At 48.9% G+C, this 22,291-nt stretch overlaps 8 protein-coding genes across 8 annotated transcripts; 1 reads left to right on the plus strand and 7 right to left on the minus strand.

Moving 5' to 3' along the window:
• Positions 1 to 228: 228 nt before the first annotated feature.
• BP5553_03551 (Fungal-specific transcription factor-containing protein) lies at positions 229 to 3,213 on the minus strand (the record flags this gene model as incomplete). The annotated part of the gene is made up of 5 exons (XM_032012174.1): positions 229 to 368; positions 470 to 1,619; positions 1,674 to 2,031; positions 2,079 to 2,679; positions 2,727 to 3,213. The coding sequence occupies 5 exons, from the start codon at positions 3,211 to 3,213 to the stop codon at positions 229 to 231; spliced, it is 2,736 nt and encodes a 911-aa protein (XP_031871867.1).
• A 2,196-nt stretch (positions 3,214 to 5,409) lies between these two features.
• Positions 5,410 to 7,208, minus strand: BP5553_03552 (uncharacterized protein; the record flags this gene model as incomplete). Its single annotated transcript, XM_032012175.1, has 5 exons — positions 5,410 to 5,520; positions 5,591 to 5,690; positions 5,749 to 6,533; positions 6,688 to 6,870; positions 6,942 to 7,208. The coding sequence occupies 5 exons, from the start codon at positions 7,206 to 7,208 to the stop codon at positions 5,410 to 5,412; spliced, it is 1,446 nt and encodes a 481-aa protein (XP_031871868.1).
• Positions 7,209 to 7,518: 310 nt separating this feature from the next.
• Positions 7,519 to 8,499, minus strand: BP5553_03553 (uncharacterized protein; the record flags this gene model as incomplete). Its single annotated transcript, XM_032012176.1, has 2 exons — positions 7,519 to 7,980; positions 8,035 to 8,499. The coding sequence occupies 2 exons, from the start codon at positions 8,497 to 8,499 to the stop codon at positions 7,519 to 7,521; spliced, it is 927 nt and encodes a 308-aa protein (XP_031871869.1).
• A 338-nt stretch (positions 8,500 to 8,837) lies between these two features.
• On the minus strand, positions 8,838 to 10,036 carry BP5553_03554 (putative Glycerophosphoryl diester phosphodiesterase; the record flags this gene model as incomplete). The annotated part of the gene is made up of 4 exons (XM_032012177.1): positions 8,838 to 9,287; positions 9,343 to 9,687; positions 9,748 to 9,932; positions 9,988 to 10,036. 4 exons carry the CDS (start codon positions 10,034 to 10,036, stop codon positions 8,838 to 8,840), a joined length of 1,029 nt encoding a protein of 342 aa, XP_031871870.1.
• Positions 10,037 to 11,688: 1,652 nt separating this feature from the next.
• Positions 11,689 to 12,681, minus strand: BP5553_03555 (uncharacterized protein; the record flags this gene model as incomplete). Its single annotated transcript, XM_032012178.1, has 1 exon — positions 11,689 to 12,681. One exon carries the CDS (start codon positions 12,679 to 12,681, stop codon positions 11,689 to 11,691), a length of 993 nt encoding a protein of 330 aa, XP_031871871.1.
• A 965-nt stretch (positions 12,682 to 13,646) lies between these two features.
• On the minus strand, positions 13,647 to 15,650 carry BP5553_03556 (FAD protein; the record flags this gene model as incomplete). Its single annotated transcript, XM_032012179.1, has 4 exons — positions 13,647 to 14,333; positions 14,384 to 14,649; positions 14,887 to 15,463; positions 15,633 to 15,650. 4 exons carry the CDS (start codon positions 15,648 to 15,650, stop codon positions 13,647 to 13,649), a joined length of 1,548 nt encoding a protein of 515 aa, XP_031871872.1.
• An 831-nt stretch (positions 15,651 to 16,481) lies between these two features.
• Positions 16,482 to 17,825, plus strand: BP5553_03557 (Endonuclease III-like protein; the record flags this gene model as incomplete). Its single annotated transcript, XM_032012180.1, has 1 exon — positions 16,482 to 17,825. One exon carries the CDS (start codon positions 16,482 to 16,484, stop codon positions 17,823 to 17,825), a length of 1,344 nt encoding a protein of 447 aa, XP_031871873.1.
• Positions 17,826 to 18,582: 757 nt separating this feature from the next.
• On the minus strand, positions 18,583 to 20,549 carry BP5553_03558 (putative proline-specific permease put4; the record flags this gene model as incomplete). Its single annotated transcript, XM_032012181.1, has 4 exons — positions 18,583 to 18,776; positions 18,836 to 19,910; positions 20,053 to 20,308; positions 20,371 to 20,549. The coding sequence occupies 4 exons, from the start codon at positions 20,547 to 20,549 to the stop codon at positions 18,583 to 18,585; spliced, it is 1,704 nt and encodes a 567-aa protein (XP_031871874.1).
• Between the last annotated feature and the right edge of the window lie 1,742 nt (positions 20,550 to 22,291).

Consider the following 22,291-nt stretch of genomic DNA (forward strand, 5'->3'; position numbering starts at 1 on the left):
GCTGCCTTGACTGTATCTCGAGTCGAGGTCAGACATGAGAATCAGGCAAGCAAGCCAAACAAATAAAAACCTCTTTTAGATTCGGCTATGAAATGATAGCTGAGGCACATATCGATTTACAAAAGCGAAATTTTCGTAGACATAAAACATCAAAGTCCAGAAAGGAAATATAGTCGTAAAGTTAATCCAGTTTCCATGGATAATCCCCCAAGAACGAAGACAACCCCGTCATTCAGTCCCGCTACCAGCGCCAGTGACACCTACAGCATCAAGCATGGCGGCGACACCTTGCACGCATCCGAATTTAAGACGATAGCCGCCGCCCGTTATGACGCCAAAATTTGAGATTCGACCGCCCAAACATTGAACTATAACCCGAAAGTTCCATCCAAACCATCAAGTAGATACCCATCCCTTGAGGACACTGAGCCAGCCATTAAGCCATGCCTATAGTCCGGCTGCCTCCCACCTAAACCCAAATCACTCCCAGACAATTCGTCGACCGAACTTAAGCTCTCTTCGCTAAAACTCAAGACGCTCCGTGCTGCTCCAGGCGTACCAGTATTAACGTCGGCCATACTTAGCGAAGTCATATCCCAAGCAGAATCAGGGGACCAGTCTGAATAATTAGACTGTGCGTAATTCGATTGTGCCGTTTCTGGGAGTGAGAGTGCTGGACCTCCATAGATTGCATCGTATAGGTTCGTTTGGCCGCCGTCAAGCGATCCAAGGAGAGCTTCCCATTCTGTCAGGTTCGTGGTTGCTGGTTTCGGATTCGAGTACGCTGGTGTTGATGCTGATGCTGATGTTGAATACGTTGGAGTTCGCGAAGAATGAGATGAGACCTGTGTTCGAGATACAATAGGTGATTGAGGTTGCGAGGCGGGGGTATTGCTCAGGGAAAGATAATCCAAATTTGGTGGTCTCTCGCTCTTTATGCGGGGTTTCAGCATCGTTTGCGGGTGTGAAATAGAAGCCCGGTTATCCCGTTGCGGAAGCAGAGATTCGGAATGTGTCGAATCAATTGACGCCCGCGAATGAGCGTAAGTGTCTGGACGTTGCATCGAAAGGTTTGGTAAGGTAGCTCGCCTGAGCTTTTCCTGCTGTGATAGGAGGTCGCTTTCGCTCATGCTGGCACTTGGATTTCGGAAAACCTGTGGACGAATTTGTTGCTTAGAAACTGACGGTGATGGTGTAGATTTTGTGCTCGGGGGAGCTGCCATGGAGTTCGGGCTTCGGGCTGGTGGTTGTTTAGAGTGAGAGTGCATGTTGATCATCGATATGGCAAGTCTCTTGAAATCCGCGCCCCCAGGAGCGCTGGCTTTCTCGAGATATTTGATGACAACGCCCACCAACCGGTGGCCATCTTGCATAAGCTTGCCTTCTTGCTTAAGATCAAGTCCTTGGTACAGGAGACTCAAGCCACAGAGGGTAAGCATCTCATTTTTATTCAAACAGAATGAGAACGACATGCTTCTCTCTTCCAGGAGCTGAATTATCTGAATGACGTGTTTACTAGAATCAGCAATTGAGATAACAGATGGCGATGTTTTGTGCCCCAAGGTAGAACCAACGGCAGGGCGATGAATCAAAGTTCGGATATAGTAATAAGACAGTGACTATTATATCATTAGAATCATGTTTAGTTACGGGCAGGCGTGTGCATTACATACCAACAAAGCCGAGCGACTTCCAGTAATATCAGTCGACGGTTTGTCTTGAACAAACGTGAGCTTGAGGTGAGCAGGGAGCTTTTCGGACCAGTCGTTCAATTCATTTTCTAGGGCATTCAGGGATTGGAGAGAAAGCTCGTGAGCTGCAGCTGCCGGATAATTCTGATCCAAAACCTTCGACAAGATTCGTGATACACGGAACAATGCCAAAGCACTTGATATCTTGGTGTACTCTCCAGGTAGGGTTGGTTGGAAGCCCTTCTCGGTTACGTATTCATCATCCGTGTCGGAGGGATACTCCGCATGAATATCCTCTTCCTTGAGCAGCTTTGGAAGCCCAAGAGAAGCGGCAGAGAAGCTAAAATGTTAGCTTAAATCGAGACGGAATGATGATATGGAACCTACCAATCAAGGGTATATAGAGTCCAGAATACTTTCTTCCGTGTTTCAATTGTAAGCGCGCCAAACGAGAAACGCTTTTGGCTTTGGTGCAGGCCAAGACGGTGCGAGAGCCCAACAGCGATACCCTTGTAGTGCTGAAGGCGATTATAATCAGCCTTGGTGACACAGTATATCAATGCCAAGATCAGACACTGAAGAGTCGCCAGCGAGTTATCCATGAGTACCGCCTCTAAAGATGAACGCCATTGATACTCGCAGAGCGCAATTTGTTCACGATCAGGGACTTCACTAGACATTCCAGCAATTCCGAATACCAGATGCAATTGAGCCAACTTGTGATCATCCAAGCCTTGGGCTGGGTTTGACATATAATCCTCGTATAAGCGGAGAAAGGTAGGTTTATGCAGAACTGGGAAAAGGGGTGCCCATTCCTGGAAGAAGACATTCACACATCTGTCCGAGAACATACGAGGAGGCGTGGTAGGCATGTCAGGAGCTGGAACCTGTGAAAGTGATGTAGTGTCGCCTTGAATATTGAGGAAAGCGTCTGTATTGAATCCGGCAAGTGACTTCCCACTTTCTTGAACCCTACGTTTGAAGGCATCTGTATCAATTAGCTATGAAGTAATATAGTATGTTCTGGGCACATACCGACAAAAGCTCTCCCACTTGATGCTCCCATGAAGTACGAATCTGAATTCTCGGCTCCTAGTAACAACGGGGATGCCTGTACCCGAAAGACATCATCCTTCGGAGGAGTAGTTGATGTTTCCGTTCGTACTTCCGCGGGCGGGTTCGGGCTGATTGATGATGCGGACGGCCGCCGGTTTGAATGCATCCTGGACAGCATGTCTATCTTCTCGTCCTTCTCATCCAACAAATCCTTCAGCTCCCGAACCTCGCATTCCAAGCTGCGTACCCTCTCCTCCAGAGATTCCGTATATCCTCGGGGGAAGGCGCGTCGACTGAGTTTATCGCTCGTCTTGCACTCAAACCCCACGTTCGAGCACTGCGAACAGCAGGGACGGATACCGTCACATCGTATCTTCTTGCTGCGACAGCGATCGCAGGCCTGGGCAATGCGGCTTTGCGAGCTGGACCCGACCTTAATCACCTTCATAGGTAGTATTCCAGGCATTTTGGCGTTGTGGCAGACCGACGCAGATACTATTGTTGTATCACTGCTCTCGCCGCCCACGCAATCAATCACCCAATCGATCCCCAATCAAACGCGGATATTTCGGACTATAAGAGCCTTGGCCATAGACTGCGCACAATAGACAGGTTCTTTCAGCGTTGCGGGGCGTAGGGACGGAGGCTGGCAAGCGGTGGAACTGGTTTTATTTGTTCGAGCAAAAAGGTATGAAGACGAGGCCAGGATAAAGAGAAGGGAAGGTTGAGGCGGAGGCAGAGGCAGAGGTTGGAGGGAAGAGAGTGGTGATATTGTGGGGGATGAATGGGGGCCTGCAGTAGCACTGGAGAACATCTGGGGAAGAAGGCTGTAGCGTGCGCGGTGCAGGCTATGTGCACACTGTGGGACTCCCTAAATGCCCCCCCCCCTCCAGGGCCTTGCTCCAGGGTACACCCGGCGCCGGTGGACGTGACCACTCCTATCGCCGTTAGACGACGCCAACAAACCAGATTCAATTTCCAATTCCATTCCCACTGCAAATCGTAGTCATCATCGCGGATGAGTGGGCGTCGCTGCCACTGGCCGCCCCAGAGTGTCGATGTGACCTTCTGTCGCCAGTAATGACTCGCCATCCGCCATCCTGATCAGCGCGCGCTCTCTGGCGATCGATTTCAATACCGCCCGGCCTTGATTAACTCGCTGATCGGCCATCCGTCGTTTTGAATTTCAATATTCCGCCCATCTCGCTTTTGCCACCGCTTTGAGATGGATGCCCCGACGGCTGCGATGATGCCGCGTTTCAACTCATTGTCTTATTATCGCTCCTAAAAAGGCTTGAATCCAGTTGGGCCGGACTATTGTTCTATCTTCCCGAATCCCCAGGTTTGGCCCGTCTTCTCCCGACTCCACATTAGTGGGACGCGCAGGGCGAAAACTAATAAGAATAATGAAGGACCAAAATAGTGCTTTGTCGTGGCTTCGGGACTCGTGGTTTCGTCGGACTTCAATAAACATCACCCTCGTCTGGCCTGATGCAGAAACGGCTTATACCGACACTAACAGGGCACCGTGCCATCTCCCTCCTAAGGTCGGAGTCGTAATACTTCAACTCAGACGAAGTACCTACGAGGACGTACATCCTGATGTACCCGCGGCGGCATTTTGATCCAGATTGCTCTCAGCAAGTCCGAAGATTCATTTGGGCGTGTCGAATAGATAGCGATACCTCGATTGCTCTGCGTTTAGGCTCAATAACGTTTGTCCCGATTCCGCCGACCTCATATGAATACCTCGACGTCCCAACAAACCCCCCCAGGAACCAACCGGCCGACATGGAGTTGGGCTTACTGACTGACGCATTGCTGTATTTCGTAATACTGATATTGATGTTTTGCTCTTGCGCGGAGATTTTGTCCTATCATCCTGTACATTCCGGCCCCTTAGTCTGTATGTGGCGTAGGACCTGCGCCCTACGAGGGTTGCAGTGGTCACTATCACAAAATACAGCCTCATAGGCCGAGTGGCGATGCCGCTAATTCGAAGTGGGCGACTTCCGTTCCCCCGAGAACGATCTCATCATAGAAAACAAGCCAAGTCATATCGGGCCAGTCTGTGTCACGTACGTAAAGAAGGCGCTGCATGGCTGCGGGGAAAAGGCCTAAAGCATTGCGTAGAAAACGGGAACTAGCTTGAAAGCTCTGGCCTTTGGTTGTCTGCCTACGAAATCCAATCTCACAAGCGCAACCAGAGCGGCGGTACGTTCAGCGTGGCATCTGTGGAGATGTGAAATCGTATCATTTTCAAACTCCGAGTTTGACTTCTTAGCGCTAACTGCGCCCCATCCTCTTGACAAAAGCAATCCATTATTTCAGGTGTTGAGCCAATGATTTATTCGAAATAGCTTCATGGCTTTACGGATACCTCGCGGGAAGACTTACCCCACGATATATTAACCTTAAATCGTACTAAACGGAGAGGGTTATCTAACCCAAAAGTAGGCCATATCACCGCCGTTCGAAGGTATATTGAGCCCTATCTTCGACATCCTTTCGAAAACCATGGCTCAAGGGACTTGTAAGGGTGAAACATGGGCTTTCCCAAGTGCGGCGTACATTTTCGCCGCTGGGCCAGGTGGCCAAGCATGGGAAGACTGTTTTGCAGACACGCTACTCGGTAACCAGCATGCTCTTGCCTTCTCAAGGCTTAGCTGAAATCTTCTTCCTCGTTATTGGTTTCTGCTTGCTCCGGTTTGTCCTCGTCGCTTGCAACCCCGAGATATCGAAGCACAACTTTACTCTCTAAAAGGCTAGTTTTCTACCACAGGGTTAGCTATGCTGTACGAAACAGCCCCTATCACAATGGGCTCTCCGGGGACAAGGCTCACCTGCATATCGACGGTAGCGTAAGCTTTTTGTAAGATAGACTTCTCGCTTGCTCGCAACTGCAGAGCATGTCTTTGAACATCTGGGGTGATCTGCACCATACTAAGGAGGGACATGGTCAGTAATAGGAGTTTAGGGGACGGATGACTCTAAAATTCACCTGGCCAACGATTGTACCATTTCATCGCCTTCAGCCAGGCGCTCAAGCTGTTGGCCAATCCGACTCTGTAGGGAACTAACGACTCGTAGCTTAAACACATCTTGGAATTCATGGATGTTGATGAGAGTTTCGAAGGTATCCGTAACGTCTGTTACATCGGATCCTTGCCAGAAAACTCTTAACGAGCTGCGTGAGCCATCCGTTTGTTGTAGAACTTTGAACTGTAGACCGTCCTCCTCGTTGAGGCACATCAGGTATAAAAATGGACTATCCCACTGAATATTGTCCTGATCGGCCGATATGTGGATCTTTGGTTGTCCAATAAAAGCCGAAACTTTCGCTTTGCCCAAAGGATCCTCAGGGAAGGTGTCTAAGGGTAAAACTAAACCTCGAGCCTTCACACTGCTCTCGTCGATGAAGCCGTAGCTGAACAGCATCTCGGCCTCGCTTTTAGCATCGCCATAGCTTATGGTAATCTCAGAAGAGTCATCTAGTGTGACATCTGGCCTCAACAACAAGAGCACATTGTTGGACGATCCTTGCTCATAATAGGAATTAGGTTCCGAGGAGTGATTCGCCATGTCTAGGCATGGAACCATGGATTCCCCAGCATTTGGAAGTTCAAGGGACCGTGACCTGTACCACGCATCTAGGAGAGCCCACTCGGTAATACTCAATGCATCATGCTCCCACCAATACTTTTGGCACCATGCTATATTCGTCGTTCTCTCACGCAACTCGTCCAATTCTCGAGCTAGCGCGCTCATTTTAGCACTCAGGGCTGGCTAAAATATGTGTTAGTAATGGGCACATGTACTCGCAATTGAACATATAAAACCCAAAATGGGCATGCAATTCTCGCTAAAACGGGGCCCTGGGACTCTGCGGGATTCCTGTGCGTCTTGCAGGAGCCCCAGATCGATGAAAGATGCATCATACCTCCAGAGAAGTGCCCACAAGCAAAATTCGTTCCTCGTCACTCCACAGTGTGGGAACAGGTACATAGCCAGGTAAAATCCTACAATACTCTGTCCAAGGATTTTGTACCCCCACATTGACGCCTTGATTTGATGCAATCGTAATTTGCATTAAAAGAAATAGGAGGATATCACTCCTTAGAGACTATTTGAATAATTAACGCTGTTCATCTCCCCGCCTAAATCCCAGCACCAAGGGAAGAAAAGGATACTTACTTTCCCACCAGCAACCTCCATCAATTCTCGGAAATGCTGGTCGACCTTGACATGCTCCTCGATAGCCTCTGCAGAGAGAATAAGATCATGCGAAACATCGAGCAATGTTGGGATGTCATAGGAATTTTTTGAGCTGAGTGCTCGATTCGTGAGAAGTCCGAAACCTCTTGACTCTCCAAGCTCTTGTACGCTGCTGTCGATGAAAGCTACATCGTTGAGCTTGGACCAGGGTGTCAATGCAGCGATGGGGAGTTGGTCTCGGTGCATGGTCTGTGGATATGAATTCGGAGGTGCGCTTAGGATTTATGAGGTATTTTATGGAGGGGCACTTAGAGATATGCCGATGGAAAAAGGTTGTAGAATTGATGGTGTCGGAGTGCGAGCTCTTTGACATCCAATGGTTTTGCGATTTCGGTGCAGTCACTGCCCGCACGTGATTCGTAACCTCTCAACTAAAAGTTCCAGAAAGACAGTCCTTCAATTATTAAGCTACTATGGCAGTTCAAGATCCTGATGGAATAAGAGACTTTCTTTAATACAGTCAAGTTACATCAGGGCTTCAAAGCATTATCGGTATCTATCTACGGATCCCATATGTCAAGTCAACCCCACGACCGTCCCTTGTCCTAGCCAACCTAGCATCAGCAATTCTTAAAGAATCAGTGTCCGGCAATCTAGGAAAAGTATCGGCCCTGGCCCGCTGCTGACCAACATATTCAACATTCCGAGGTCTATCAGTGCTAGAACGACCCAGTGAGCGAGGAGCCCGTATTCGTGCCAAAGCCGCTTCTTTAGAAAGTCTAGCCTTCTCCGTTAGACCCTCGTTATGTATCTCCGTTAGCCTTTTCTGTGCAATCCTAAATGCTTCAGACTCGATGTGAGAGTGAGGCAATGCTACTTCACCATGTTGTACCCGGTTCCGTTTTTTGGTCAACGTGTGATGGTGAATCTCTCTGAATGGAATCGTTTCTTTGACAGTCTCGTGATTCTCAGATATAGGTGCCAAAGCTTCGGCCATTACACCTGACCACGTCGTCATCTGGGACAGAGAAGCATCCCTCGGTTTGGAGAACTAGGGAATAGGTTTTGTCACGACCTCATCGTCGAACTCGAGTGGGTGAGGCCCAATAAGTGTTTTGTACCCTCTGGCCCATTGTTCTGCTGAATTGATATCGCCACTTTGACTACTCTTATGGAACAAGGCACAATGAGGTTGCCCGTATGCGGTTTTGGCGCCCTTCGATAGCCCCCGGGTGTCTTCGCTTTCCAACTTGCCCGAACTACGTCCCTTGAGACTCCTTGCAGCAGTCTTTAACCCACCAGCCGCCTTTTCTCCCTTAGTCCACAGCCTATCTAATACGTTCCCTGGCAGGCCCTCCTTGGGACTCAAAGCTGTAGTAGAGTCATTATGAGTATCCTTATCTCTGTTTACCGGCTTCTCAGTGTTCGCATCTTGAGCGGCAACGAGGCGATTAGTAGGCGTGGCCCTGCTGCATCTAAGACACAGGGAGTACTCGTAGATGTTGAAAGTCTTCTTTTCGCACTTCTGTCTCGGCATTGAAAGATAGGACTTGCAGCGGTCCTTCCCGTGGGTTTTGTGGTTGCAGCGCGTGTGTGTTTTGCGGATTTGGCTACACATTTCTTGAATGCAGAAATAGGATTGGTTGTTGATCCATTCTTTTGAAGTGTACGAATTGCTTTGCGGGAGTTGAAGATAAGAGGTGGTGGATAGATCGGTGGATCTTGATTTTATGCTCTTCGCAGCAATCTGCCATTCACCCTTAGGCAGTAAGTAGTTCACCACTACATAGTCACTTGACTCATTCAGCGATAGAGACGAACCACATATTTCGATCGGCGTATTACTATGTAAATCTATAGCGAAGCACTCGCCCTCTAACGCCCCAAGATAGTCTTTGCAGGAGGCACGGCAGGAATCTTAAATCCATATCTGTATCTGAAAAGAACAGAGAAGAGCACAGCCAACGCATTCATCCAAACCAACGCAGGCCACGCAGCAAAGGAGAGGTGTATCTCCTCTCCTTGATAGGTGTCGCAGACCTCCAAGAACTTCTTCGGGTCGTCCGTGATGACTCCATCGACTTCCTTGCGGATACTCCACTTCATCCAGTCCTCCTCATTTACAGTCCATACAAATATTGACCGCTTGGCCGTCTTCACGTCTCGCAGAAAGGCATTCCCAAATGGGCCGACCATTATTTTCTGTAGCATATTAAAACCAGCGCCCGGGACCTTCAAAAATTGACGTGCGTAAGTTATGCTGAAGCCGATGTGCGTAATCGAATATCCAGGGAGATATTTGGTACATAAAGGGAGATGTTTAGCCTAAGACAATATTAGCCACAAGCTCTCTGGGGATGTTCAAGCTGCAGGAACTTACAGCCCAGCAACCAAGGAGTATACGTTGTTTCCAAGGCCGAGATGGTTTGGTATCCGCTAAAGTAGCCGCCATTAACCTGAACACGTCCTCGGCATGATTATCAAGCTTCGCCCAACGGTTAATCCTATCGTTCTTCAAGGGCTCCGCAAGGCTTGGCCAAGGTACCTTGATATCTAGAAGTACCCATACGTCTTCTAGACCCGGTTCTGCCAAGTACTCCAGGAGATCCTTGAGTCTCGGCATTGGTTCGTGCGGCTTTTGCAGAGTCCGAAGCGTCTTTAAGTAGCTCCAGTCGCAGTCAACAATCTTCTTGTCCTCACCGAAGCAGCGTTTGAGCGTAGCGTCCTAAAAGTGGTGGTGAGCCATAATCCACACCCGTATCGCGACTGCGAAACCAGCGCTTACATGGGAAAGAACGACTACACCATCCTTCGACAGATGTATGTCGGTCTCAATGGCATGGGCCCCAACATCTACAGCCCCTTTGAAGGCGCCCATTGTGTTTTCTGGATACGCTGCCTTATAACCTCGATGGGCGATGGCTTGCGGATTTCTACCCCGCGCCGATGGTATCGCCGCAGTGAACATAGCTTAAGGGTCTATCAGTAGGCCATAAATGAGCAGTGGACCTCATTAAAAACCCACGTAAAGGTATTTCCATCTTGCCGTCCAGTAAAGGATCGGATTCTGCCATATTTAATGGAAGGGCTTGGCCGAAAAATGGGGGATTCAGCACATCGGATTCAAGAAATGTAAAAGCCGAGATCTCGGGGACGAGAGGCTTTGATATGTTGGCCTGTCGGCCAATATGGTTATGGCCGGGCAGGGTAAGCAGAAACGGGTGCAATGATGTGCAGGCTGTGAATTACATACAACACAAGTTACACAACTCCGGAGGGTTGGTATTGTTGGTATTTGGATTGTATTGGACAGTATTGGACAGTATTAGACAGTATTGGAGATGGGCGAGACGACGAAGGCCGAGCAGAGGTCCCTGCCGACAATGCGATGTTCGCGGTTGACCGATTGTCCCGCCACTCCCATACGCCACTGCTGCTGCCAGGATCGCTTCTCGGCACGAATAGTTTATGCATTGCCCAGCAGTCGAGCGCCGGATGATATCAAAAGAGAGGCGCAAGTGATGGAGTAAACGAGATGGGTTTGAGGAAAAGAAGGAGAAGTGACGGGATGGTGACGCATGTTGCTCAAGTGGAAGCCGTGGCATGGTGCTCATACTCGTAATCCTCAATGGTTCAGTTCAGTATGTCAAACCCCGTCCATATCTCCGCTCAGCGTCCAGGTAATTTTTGAACTTCACGCCGTCTGAGATGGCGGGATGTGACAAGATGGAATCAGATAAGACAGCCCTTGGAGTCCCTATCCAGGCCGACTCTAACTTTCTGTTGCAGAGAGCCGCCTTCGACCAATTCCCATCCCGCCAGCGTCCTAAGTTCAGAGAGTCGCAGACTCCCGCACAAAATGAGATGACCATCTTGCGAGGAATTTCCGCTCATGTTGCACATTCTCGTACTCAAAGTTATGGAATATCTCGAGTCCAGGTGTGATCTCTTGCCACTGGCACTGTGTGCTGTATGTTGTGCGACACGAATACCCCGTACTGGTATGGAGTTCGTGTTTCAACGACGATCAGACGTGTGGAATATCGGAGTGATGTTGAGAACAGGCCTGATCGCCAGGGCGCGCATCAAACAACCCAGAACACGGCTCAGTTCACTTAATAAAAGCCTAAATGATCGGCGGCTACGAGAGATAGAGACTGTACCGGTAATAGTGTTAACAGCCGGTACGCACGTCCAAGACGGTCTCATCTGAGGAGTTCCTGCGGAGGGCCCTCAATTTAAAAATGGAAAACGAAAAGCTTCATATTCCCGCGCTAAAGTTTCATAACAGCCCTCAGTATTGAAACTTTGTATTTCTGTCGGCTGTCCAATAATTCATGTCTTATTGATATTTATATTGCCCTGATCGATGAAACAACGTAAAGCTTTAGTGATTCAACAGGGATTTCAGCAACGGGTAAATGTCGAGTATTGATATTGGTCCAGACTCGCAGGTCTAAGACGATATATCTCGGAGTCTTGGAAGTCTTTCCTGAGAAACAGGGAAGATCAGTACACTGCTCCTTCTATCTTGGTTTATGAGGACTGATTTCGATTACCCACAATTTGCCATTTTCAAACAGTTTATTGAATTAATAATAAGTTAGAGCCCCCCGAAGTCTACTCGAGAGCCTGCTCATCAGCGCTTAGGGATATTCCATCCTGCCTTTCCGGCCAGCTGTGAAGTCCAGGGATGGCACCAAAATTGCCCACATCACTCTCGTCCTTATCCCAAGCATTGCTGGGCAAACCAGATGACATCCAGAGTGTCCAGATCCTCCTTACCAGTGGCGACAATAGAGGTGGTCACACCAGTCCTGATACCAGCTGCATCATTTCCCACGAGACTCCGCACCATCATATCTCTTGTCATGTCCTCCTCTGTATCGCGTCCCTTCGACTTGCAATTATTGCAGATATATCTCCTAGGCTTGCTGCTTCCCTCTCCCAAACCATAAGTCTTCTTGACGTGCACCTGGGCGGTAGTTGGGGAGCAAGCAAGGCAATGGCAGATGAAGCCCAACGAACGCCACTTATTCCCTGCCAGACGGCAAACATAGGTAAGAATAAGCTCCTCTCCTTGCTCAATATCTCTCAGGGCTTCAAAGGCCAACTGTCCCCGTTCTTCACTCCAGCTCAACCGTGCGTCTGGAGTACCACTGCAATACGCCCGACCGGCGCGGGAAAAGATTTCTTCGTAGCAAACAGATGTGTTTTGGAAAGGGAGAGCGTTTCGGTAATTGGCCTCGTCATCAAAGCACAAGTCACAGGACTTTTCCGCTTCGCATATCTGGAGACTGTGCGTGGTATTTATAAGAATCTCGCTCGGATTAGTGTTGGCTAGGCCAGACCTGAGTGAGGGAGAGTTGACTAGAATAACTTCATTCTTCCGGATATTTGCGGTGCTAAAGATTCCGACTGCCTCCTCCATAGCAGATTTTCTGAACATGGCGCGGGCGGATTGTTGGATGTTGTTTGATTGTACGACCGATCTCATCTTTATCTCGGACTGATTACCCTTCCGGACGTCTTCGTCGCTGAATCTGCTAGCTCTAGGTATAGGAGATTTCTTGACGCCGACGCGGCGAGATTGTTGGCTGTTCGACTGTGACTTTCGCATGGGCTTTAGCTCTATCTGAGATCGGTCACGACTATCAGCATAGGAGCATGTAACTAAAGCTGAGGTTAAAGGCAGTGTACTTAGACTCACATCTTCCATATTGCCGCGAGGATACTATTCTTTGTCTGTTGCTCAATATCTGCTATGATTGACAGTCTGAGCGTGTTTTGATGTGGAAATTTGAAGATTGGTGTGGTGGTTGAGACCAAGTAGTTGAGATCAAGCAGTTGAGATCGAAGTTGAAATCACAGTGCAGTGACACTCTCCGGGCTGTTAACGGGGAGAAGAAAGCGTGATTATACTCAAGTCATTTGTCTGTTGCTCAATATATGCCCTGATTGATAGTCTGAGTGTGTTATGGTTTGGAAGTTTGTAGATTGGTGTGGTGGATGTGATCGAGTAGCTGAGAGCTGAGAGCGAAGTTGAGAGCAAATTGTGGTGACACTTCCAGGCTGATAGCGAGGAGAAGAAAGAGTGAATATGCTCAAGCAGCTCAGTACGAAGCTGAGAGTAAAGTATGGTGACACTTCTCGGACTGTTAGCGAGGAGAAGGAAGAGTGAATATGCTCTAGTCGTTGCAGACCGTGACGCGTCGCAATAGCAAACCTTGGTCTTTCAGTGTTCGCTGTGAAGGAGACAGCTAGATAAGAACTGTTCTGTTGTGTTCATGACAAGGCTAAAACTGAGAGAAGGTAACCCTATAAATTGCTGCTGTTGTAATAAAAGCAACGTTATCAAATTCAACCTTTACTCTGTGTTCACCAATTGTTCATCATTAGCATGAGTTATCCTAAGTGACCTGATGAAGCCATTGAAACCTGAAATCTGCTTCACCTAGCTAGCCTGCATAGAACTCTCTAATAATATAATGTTACCGGTAAACCGTGCCACTGAAGTGATCTAGACTATGTCTCTGAGCCCTAGGTACACAAACTGTAGAAACCCAATTCGCCCACTTGACTAGCTAGAAATATGTTGATGAATTGATACGAAAATGCATTGCCACTAAGCGGGTGCATGTATTACAGCATCCCAAGCTCGCCTTCATCTATCCAAACCCATGTTTAATGATCAAATGTTTTATCTGCAAAGCCCCGAGCATTGAACTCCTTCGGTCCCTCTGGGCCCCCAATATCACGGGCCTCGACCGGACTGCCAATATTCTCCACAACCACCCCATAGGCTTCAGTAATTCGTTTGCCAACAGCCTCACCGCTCCAGTACGCACCAGTTGCCGTGCCAAGAGCGACGAACGGTGCAGTATGCTCCCCTGCAAACCACAAACTCCTACCCGTTAGACCTTCCCTCATGATCTCGATGTCCTTATCGCCTTCCTTGAGCCCAGTTTGAAAATTACTATAGCTCCCATTGCCAGCTAACTCATCTGTTGCCCAGCTTGTGGCGAGGCAATATACCGGGATGCAGTCCTTCGATTTCTCGTAGTAGTGAGGCAATAGTGAGAAATATGGTTCGAAGAACTCGATTAAATACTCCTGCCTTGCCTTTTCTGTCCGCAAGGCAGCAAGTTCGTTAGTGAGGGAGATAGAGTGGTCACCGTATAAGTAGAATAGCATCGTGGGATGTGAGCATGATCCTGGAAGACTCGCCATATCAACTGCCTCTTGGTTCCAGCGTTGAGGGTTTGTGTCTAGTGCATATGAAGGTGATAGCCACTGTGCGAAACCAGACGAATAATCATGCGAGCCCACGTCGCCATTCAACCAGAAGGCAGTGGGGAATGTAATGTACACCTAACCAAATGTCAGTATATACAGCTATGACTTGTAAGTCGGCGTGAGACCTTTTCTAAAGTGCCATAGCCAATTGAATCGATAGCCTGAGAAAACCTTGCAGGGAGGGGCGGTTCGAAAGTATGTTTATTGTTTTTTAGCCACCCTAGAGGACTTGTAACAACGACTTCATCAAACTCTAGTTGTACTCCATTCTCGGTGACGAGGGTAACCTTTTGGTTGGTGGTGTTGATGTGATTAATTTTCGTGGAGAGCTTAATATCAGCTTTGCCTTTGGCCGGTTTCGCAATAAGCGCCACAATATCCTTATAAGTTCCTGCACAAAACAGGTTTTCTAGTTCGCTTCACCATTATTGTATGCCCAATTGTTTTAGGGTTAAAATTCAGAAACAAATTGCATCAGTTAAAGAGGAGTCCTTTAACACCTAGGCCTAGCAATTTATAAGAGGAATTCAACCACTGGGGACCTCCCTAAAGCATATTCAAGATTTGATAGACAAAGCCTTGGTAATATTTTCATAGGATGTGAAAATAGAAATGAGCAGTTACATACCACCATCAATGCACTCTTCAAGCCAGAAGAACTTCAGACTTTGCTTCCTGACATCGCTGCCAACGAATGCACCCCAAAGCTCCGACATCTGCATCACAATTTTTCGCTTGTGCTCAGATTCACCTCCCCCCGGATACATCTCTTGTGTCTTCTCAACAAAGAAATCATGGAGGCTTTGCTCAGGATCGATCGTGGACGTGTTCTGTGCAGAATGCTTAAACGCCTGGAGGATAATACCCCACATGTCGTCGCTCAATAACCTCGCTTGTTCCAACTTTTTGCCATCTTTGTCGAAAGCTTGTAGAGCCTCCCCCCATAAGTGTGTGGTAGTCTTGGTTTCTTTTGCTAAATCATGTATGGGATTTTGATCGGTTCCATGGATCCAGTTGGGGCCGAGATCAACAAGCTGACCAGATGGCAAAGGAGCTTGGTGTGCCCTTCCTCCAATCCTGTCTCTCCCTTCAAGAATTGTGACATTGAAGCCGTGCTGCAGCAAGATGTCTGCACATCGAAGGCCAGCTATGCCAGCTCCTATAATACCAATTTTCGGTTTCGTAACAGACCCTCTGGTACGAAACTAGTAGAGTATGTAAGTAAGAGGTTGCCATAATATATTGCTGCTAAACTCAGCCCTTACACCTATTCACCTGGCCGTCAAGTAACATCCGAGACCTCTTTCAGATCAATACAGAGTGCACAGAACTTGGATTGAATAAATGGGGGTTTAGTATGAAGCACAAACTGACCTTCTTTAATGAATCCATGATAAGGACCTGTATGCTTGCATTGGAATAGCTACGATTGGGTAATCGGCAAATAGCAAGATCCTGATAGATCCGCGATGCGGTGTTAGATACGTTACATGTGTATGCTTCCATTTTGCCAAACACCAAGGAAAGGGGCGCTTGCAGTGCAACAAAATTGATCCTATGACAGGTGGCTATAAGGTCCAAGGCTTAAGTGTCACAGCTTCTCAACTTTGACGAAGAAAGTAAAGGTCTGAAAGCTCAAAGGGTTGTATCCAATCCACCAGTTACGGACACCACGTGCACTTGCCCGCAACCGAACAGGGGCACACTATATGTATTGAGACAGGGCAGGCACGATCCACTTCTGCCGGACAAAAACTCCAATAAAATAGTGCTTTTTGCTTCGAGCTCTAGAGACGGGAGATACCGATAGACACATCCACGTTAAGGATTGGGAGATGGGGGGTCACAGGCACGTGTTATGTTAAAACCTTAAACAGGACTAGCCTTTAGCGAGCTATAGCCTCGTGGCAATGTGCGACCAAACCCCGCCGAGGATAAACAATATGAGATACCACGTACAATCTGAGGGATGGACGATAAGGATGTACAGCATTGTCTCCCCATCTGATGACCTTTCGCCAAGCAGCGTGTTGACGTCCCCTACTTGGTGTCTCCAGAAGGTTACCTGGGTTACCTAAGCGAACCTAACCGACTTTTGGACTTAGTCTACGGGCCGATCCGACGATGTTTCAGGGGCGAAGGGTCATCTTATCTCGACGAGAATGGAAGTTCAATCGAGACTTACCTATCTCCAGCAGGCGAATTCACGGCCTAGCACTCAAGATGCGGACCTCTAGGATCTCCCAAGAGACCTCGAGGATAATCAACGCAACATCTGCCTCGCCCCAAACCCGACGAAGCACTCGATCCTCTGTAGCAAAGTACTCTCACAGTCCAGCTACCAGGAATGACCCTCCGTCGGCAGGTGCCCAAGATGTCAGTGATATCGAAGATGCAATCCCTTCTCGAAAGCGGAAGCGCGAGACACCTAGAACGCCCTTAAAGCAATTCCCGTGCAACACCACCACCGCCGTCAAGACCGAAACCGAACAGAGCTCTCTCGCACCATCCAAAGACCGCAAGATCCGAAAGCCAGCGCGACATGTAAAGAATGAAGAAACAGGAGAAGTGGAAATACATCCACCCAATGACTGGGCTGAGGTCTATGCCGTGGTGAAGGAGATGAGATTGACGGGGGTCGCGCGAAATGCTGCCGTGGATACCATGGGATGTGAGAGGTTGGCAGAGAAAGGCATCGATCCGAAGATAAAGAGATACCAGACCTTGACGGCACTGATGTTATCATCGCAAACGAAAGATACTACAAATGCCCTCGCCATGGCTCGATTGCAGAAGGAGCTACCAGCACACAAAGAGGGTGCACCAGTTGGGTTGAATCTCGAGAATATTCTGTCGGTCGACCCAAAGCTCTTAAATGAGTTGATATGGGCAGTTGGGTTTCATAACAATAAGACGAAGTATATCAAGGCTGCCGCAGAGATTCTGAGAGACCACTGGAATGGCGATATTCCGGACACAATTGAGGGCTTGATGTCGCTGCCAGGCGTCGGTCCAAAGATGGCTTATCTGTGCATGAGCGGTGCTTGGGGCAGGACTGAGGGCATCGGGGTCGATGTGCATGTTCACCGTATTACGAATCTTTGGGGTTGGAATAAGACTAAGGGGCCTGAGGACACACGGTTGGCCTTGCAGGAGTGGCTCCCCAAGGAGCTGTGGCATGAAATCAACTGGCTGCTTGTTGGGTTTGGACAGGCTGTTTGTCTTGCTGTTGGACGCAAATGCGGTGATTGCGAGCTCGGATTGAAGGGGCTATGTAAGTCGGCAGATCGGAGTAAAGTTGCTGTTGGAAGGAAGATGAGAGAGGAGAAGATAAAGAAGGATGAGGAAGGTAATGTAATAGAGAAGAAGGAAACTGTCAAGGTCGAAGAAGTTACCATCGATTTTCCAATTAACGCAGCACCTGATTTTGAAGTTCCGGTAGAAGGCACTTCGGAACCCCCAGTTTGCAAGGAGTTGGTGAAGGAGGAGGAGACGGCGGATATGGAGGACATACCCAATATACCTGACCACCAGGTAAAGAAACCCACAAGAAGAAGTAGGACATAATGCACAAGCACGTGTTATAGAGTACATATACATTACATTACTACCTACCTAGTCAACTATTTCTGTATATATACGGAGTACCGTACACCTATGTTTTTCTTAATACAGCCGCATTAAATCATTATAAACTGTTTAATGCAAGCTAAGACACATTTCCCATTTCATTTGCAACTCACCCGTGATAATATGAATTGCTCCTTCCACATCCACTTCCTTGAGGTTCAAGCCTAGCGCCAATGTCTTAGCTTAGTTAGTCATTGTTTGGATGTCATTCCCAGGGCGTCCTTTGCCGAAGTAGACTAGTCTCATAGCTCCCTACGAGGATGTAATCATTATTGTGGGTACCTGTACGTCTCTACAATAGTTGTTTTCTTTCCTGAATTAATAAAGCGGTGATGCCACCCATTTCCATCCTCTCTTTTAAGTTCCGTTACGCTGGCAAGGGAAAGCATGCAGCAGATACCACCCATTCCTCGGCCATCACAGATTTGCCAGCTTACTTTCCGCCAGTCACCCAACCTAAACCTTACAATAATCACAACCAAATATTGAAACTGCGAATTTATGAGACGTAAAAGTCTATTTTAAACCTTAAAAGCTTAGAAACCTTGCAAGCTTTCCAGTCCACATAGGACATCCCGAGCTAAAGCACGAAAAAGGCGATTGGTTTGCGGAATCACGCTGCCAGTGGCCCTACGAACGAATGCACCTACATACAATGCACCGGAAATGCATGGCAAAATGCAAACAATCCCTTCTACGCAATGAAGAACCAGATCTTCTCCCAGACGTTCCGTGGAACCTGGGATGGCCAAACCTCCGCATCCAGCGCCGCCTTACCGGTGGTAATGTCTGCATCTGCTGGGTGGATCCACTTAGTTTTCTTGAAGATCTTCCAGAAGAAATACAGCGCGAAATAAATCGGGATGCCGATGTAAGATGCAATGAAGCCTGCATGATGTCAGCATTAATTCCTGGCATTGTGCCCAATAGACCTAGGAAGAACCTACTGTCAACCTTCCAGTGACCATGGACAAAGACATCAAAGCCGTTGAAGATGATGATCATGGCAAAGTATCCGAATGAGAACCAAGCTGTGTATGGCTGAAAGCGGCTCCTAAACACGAGAGTGTTGCGGTCAATTCCCTGGGCCTTGAGGGCCTTGTGGAATTGGATGTAGGCAAGACAAATTGAGCACCAGGTGAACAGGGAGGCGATGGTCGTCAAGTTCTGGAACCACAGGAATGCGTCCTGAGCACCGCCCTTCCCAACGGAAAGATAGGTCAGGCATGCAATGGAGGCCGTGATCAAAACACACCAGTATGGGACACCTGCCTTGCTGCAGCGAAGGAGGAAACGTGGAGCTTGTCTGTTTTGGGCAAGAGCAAACAGATATCGGGATCCGGTGTACAAGAATGCGTTAGCCGACGAGGAGGCGGAAGTCAAAATGACGGCGTTGATGATTGAAGGGAGAACAGGAATGCCAGCATTTTGGATGCCAATGACCCATGGGGATTGAGCAGCGCCTGCAGCGTCGTCTTTCTGTGCTTTCAACAGATGTTCATCTTTTGACGAAACGAGAACACCGATTGCCAGCGACCCTAGGATGTAGAAGAACAGGATACGCCAGAAGACTCTGCGAACAGCCTTGGGGATGTTCTTGCGAGGGTTCTCAGCCTCACCAGCAGCAACAGCCACGAGCTCAACCCCACCATACGAGAAAGCAGCATTCACCAACACGCTGAAGAGACCCAAGAACCGGCCGGCGTCGCCTGTTCCATCGTACTCAAGCATTGCACCAGGATCCTTCCAGAAGCGGAATCCAAGGCGATCGCGCTTTGGTCCACCACCAACGTCAATAATGAAGGCCATAATCAAGAGCCCAACAATTGTGATGATCTTGACACTGGCAAAAACAAATTCGGCCTCGCCATAGATGGCCACGGCAAAGATGTTGAGGCCGATGACAAGAACGATGAGGATGGAGATCCATACAGCGACGTTGACACCGGGGTGCCAGTAATCGATGACGATGGATGCGGCTGAGATTTCGGCACAGAGAGTGATGGCGTTCGAGTACCAATTCTATCAGATGATTGAAGTCAGCCTTTATCACTGAACCATTTTATACACTCTCGCACCACAGCTTAGTCTACGAAGCAGGCCGAAAGCAAAGCAACCTGATTGAAGATTCCCCGGTGGTTAAAACAAATGGCAAAGTACTTACGTTCCAACCGACAGCAAATCCCAAGGCGTCATCAGCATAACGAGCGCAGAACTGAGGAATGGCGCCAGGGAGTGGGAGCCATGTGGCCATTTCACCAAGGCATTGCATCATGGCGAAAATGGCGATACCAGTGAACGTGTATCCTAACAACACCGACAAAGGGCCAGCTTGGGTGAAGGCACCTCCGATACCTAGGAATAGACCGGTACCAATAGTACCACCCAGGGCGATGAATTGGATGTGTCTCGACTTGAGCCTAGAAGGAGATTGACATGAGCGATTGTGGCCGACTACGTCGTCAGTTTGCTTTCAACATACCCTCGAGTCACGTATCCATATTCCTCAGCATCGGCCAAGTTTCCATATATCTCGCCAGCTTCCAGAATGCGGCCCTCCTTGGTCTCGATTCCCGTGACGGGATCAACATACTGGGTATGTCCATTGGCATTATATTCCGGCCCATCAATGATGGCGGCCTCCTTCTCGTTGGTTGCCATTGCGTCGATGGTACGAGGGCGACGGCGATGGGAGGTTGAAGGTGAAGGTGAATTTGAAAGAGGAGAGAGGGAGGGAGGGGACGCGGGTGCCGGGCATTATTGATATATACGCGTACAGGGCGGTGGTCACAGCGGGACAGAGGACGACGGAGTATCACTGGCAGTTTACTGCTGCTTGCTGCACCAGAGTAGGCAGGCAGAGGGTTAATTGGAGTAATTGGAATATATGATTAGGGTGCCACAAGCCCGCTGGGATGGGGGAGGAGGAAAGATTGATAGATCCAAGGGCGGCCATGCTTGTCGCCCATCGCCCACCCATGCTCTGCCCTCGTTCTGGCAGGCCTCCCTGAGTCCCTGCTGCTCTCGTTGGTGCAGAACCTCGACAACCACGATACGAAGTACTGATGCTGATGTTACTATTGCTACTTCGGAGAGACAGATCAACAAGGATATGCTCCGAGGCCAGCCAACCCCGGACACCTCGACCACACTTGCCATAGCATTTATTAGCACTTCCGCAACCACAGCCAGACGAACCAGAGGCTGAGATGAGATTTCTCGGGGCACAGCACCATTCCGCCCCTGCTGTCGACTATTTGGGGGCTCTCACAAAGGCTCTTCCATGGGTGGTCCGGTGCATGTTCCTCGATAGCAGTGATTGGACGTTTCCCAGGGCTGCATTCAATCTCGTTCAATCTCCTTGCAATAATAATGCGAATCTGCAATGTTGTCGTCAGGTCGTGGCCAGGCGGGTGAGGTGGACCCCTGTTCTCGCAGCACCGGGAACCCCAAGCACTCTCCGGAGTAACGCCAAAAACCAACACTATCAATATGGAGCCCTTCGCAACTCCAACGCCAATTACACGCCCCCGGCGAGAGCCGTGGCAGTCCACAGCAGTAAGTAAACACCCACCGGCATAGCCAACATAGGCACTGAAGAATACTAACGGGATCCAAGCAGTTGGGATTCTTCGAGGGCGACGCGACCTATCATCAGGCTCTTGTGTACTCGGTATGGAATCGAAAGCACGACATGTTTCCTGGCAGGGACCCCTGCGGCGAAGGCAATTTTACTTGCCGTACGAAAGTACGAAAGTACGTACTGTCCTTCGTACTTTCGTAGATACGGTATCGAGGGTATCAAAACTCACCGTCTCTGGTGCCCTTCAGATCTGGCATCGCACCCTCGTGGGAGCCAGCCTGGGATCTTGCTTCGCCTGCGACTCTTCAGGAGTAGTACGGGGCAGGAAGTGGAAACAGCTGCGGTGGCTCGCCGCCCAAAACGCCAAATTTAGGCACGTATTGTGGCCGTTCCGTTTGTCAAACCCGAACCAAACTTTAAAGCCACTGTGGTGGGACGATAGCGCAGTGCTTCTCTTCGTATACTATCGATGAGAGCCCTCAAGACCCGCCCTTGGGTTAGAGGAAGACGCAGCCGATATGATTCGCACCCCCATCTGACCCATGATCAAGATTCCAATATGGTTATCATGTTTATCATGTTTATCGTTCTATTGAAATCGCTAGCATATGGTAGGTTGCGCGCAGCTCTCTCGGCGATCCCGCCGAGACGCTGAGCCCGAGCTAGTTTGGCCACCGAAAGCTTAGACTAAAGAGCATCCCGCCTCACATATCGCCATTCGTCGCTTCGCCCAAAGCATCGCGATTAGCCAATGATTAATGTCGTTTCAGGCGCCCAAAGGCTTGAGCTATGAAAGGCTGCTCGAAATATCCCAGGCGGG

Source organism: Venustampulla echinocandica (genome assembly GCF_003357145.1).
Source record: "Venustampulla echinocandica strain BP 5553 chromosome Unknown scaffold_1, whole genome shotgun sequence".
NCBI classification, from domain to species: Eukaryota; Fungi; Ascomycota; class Leotiomycetes; order Helotiales; family Pleuroascaceae; genus Venustampulla; species Venustampulla echinocandica.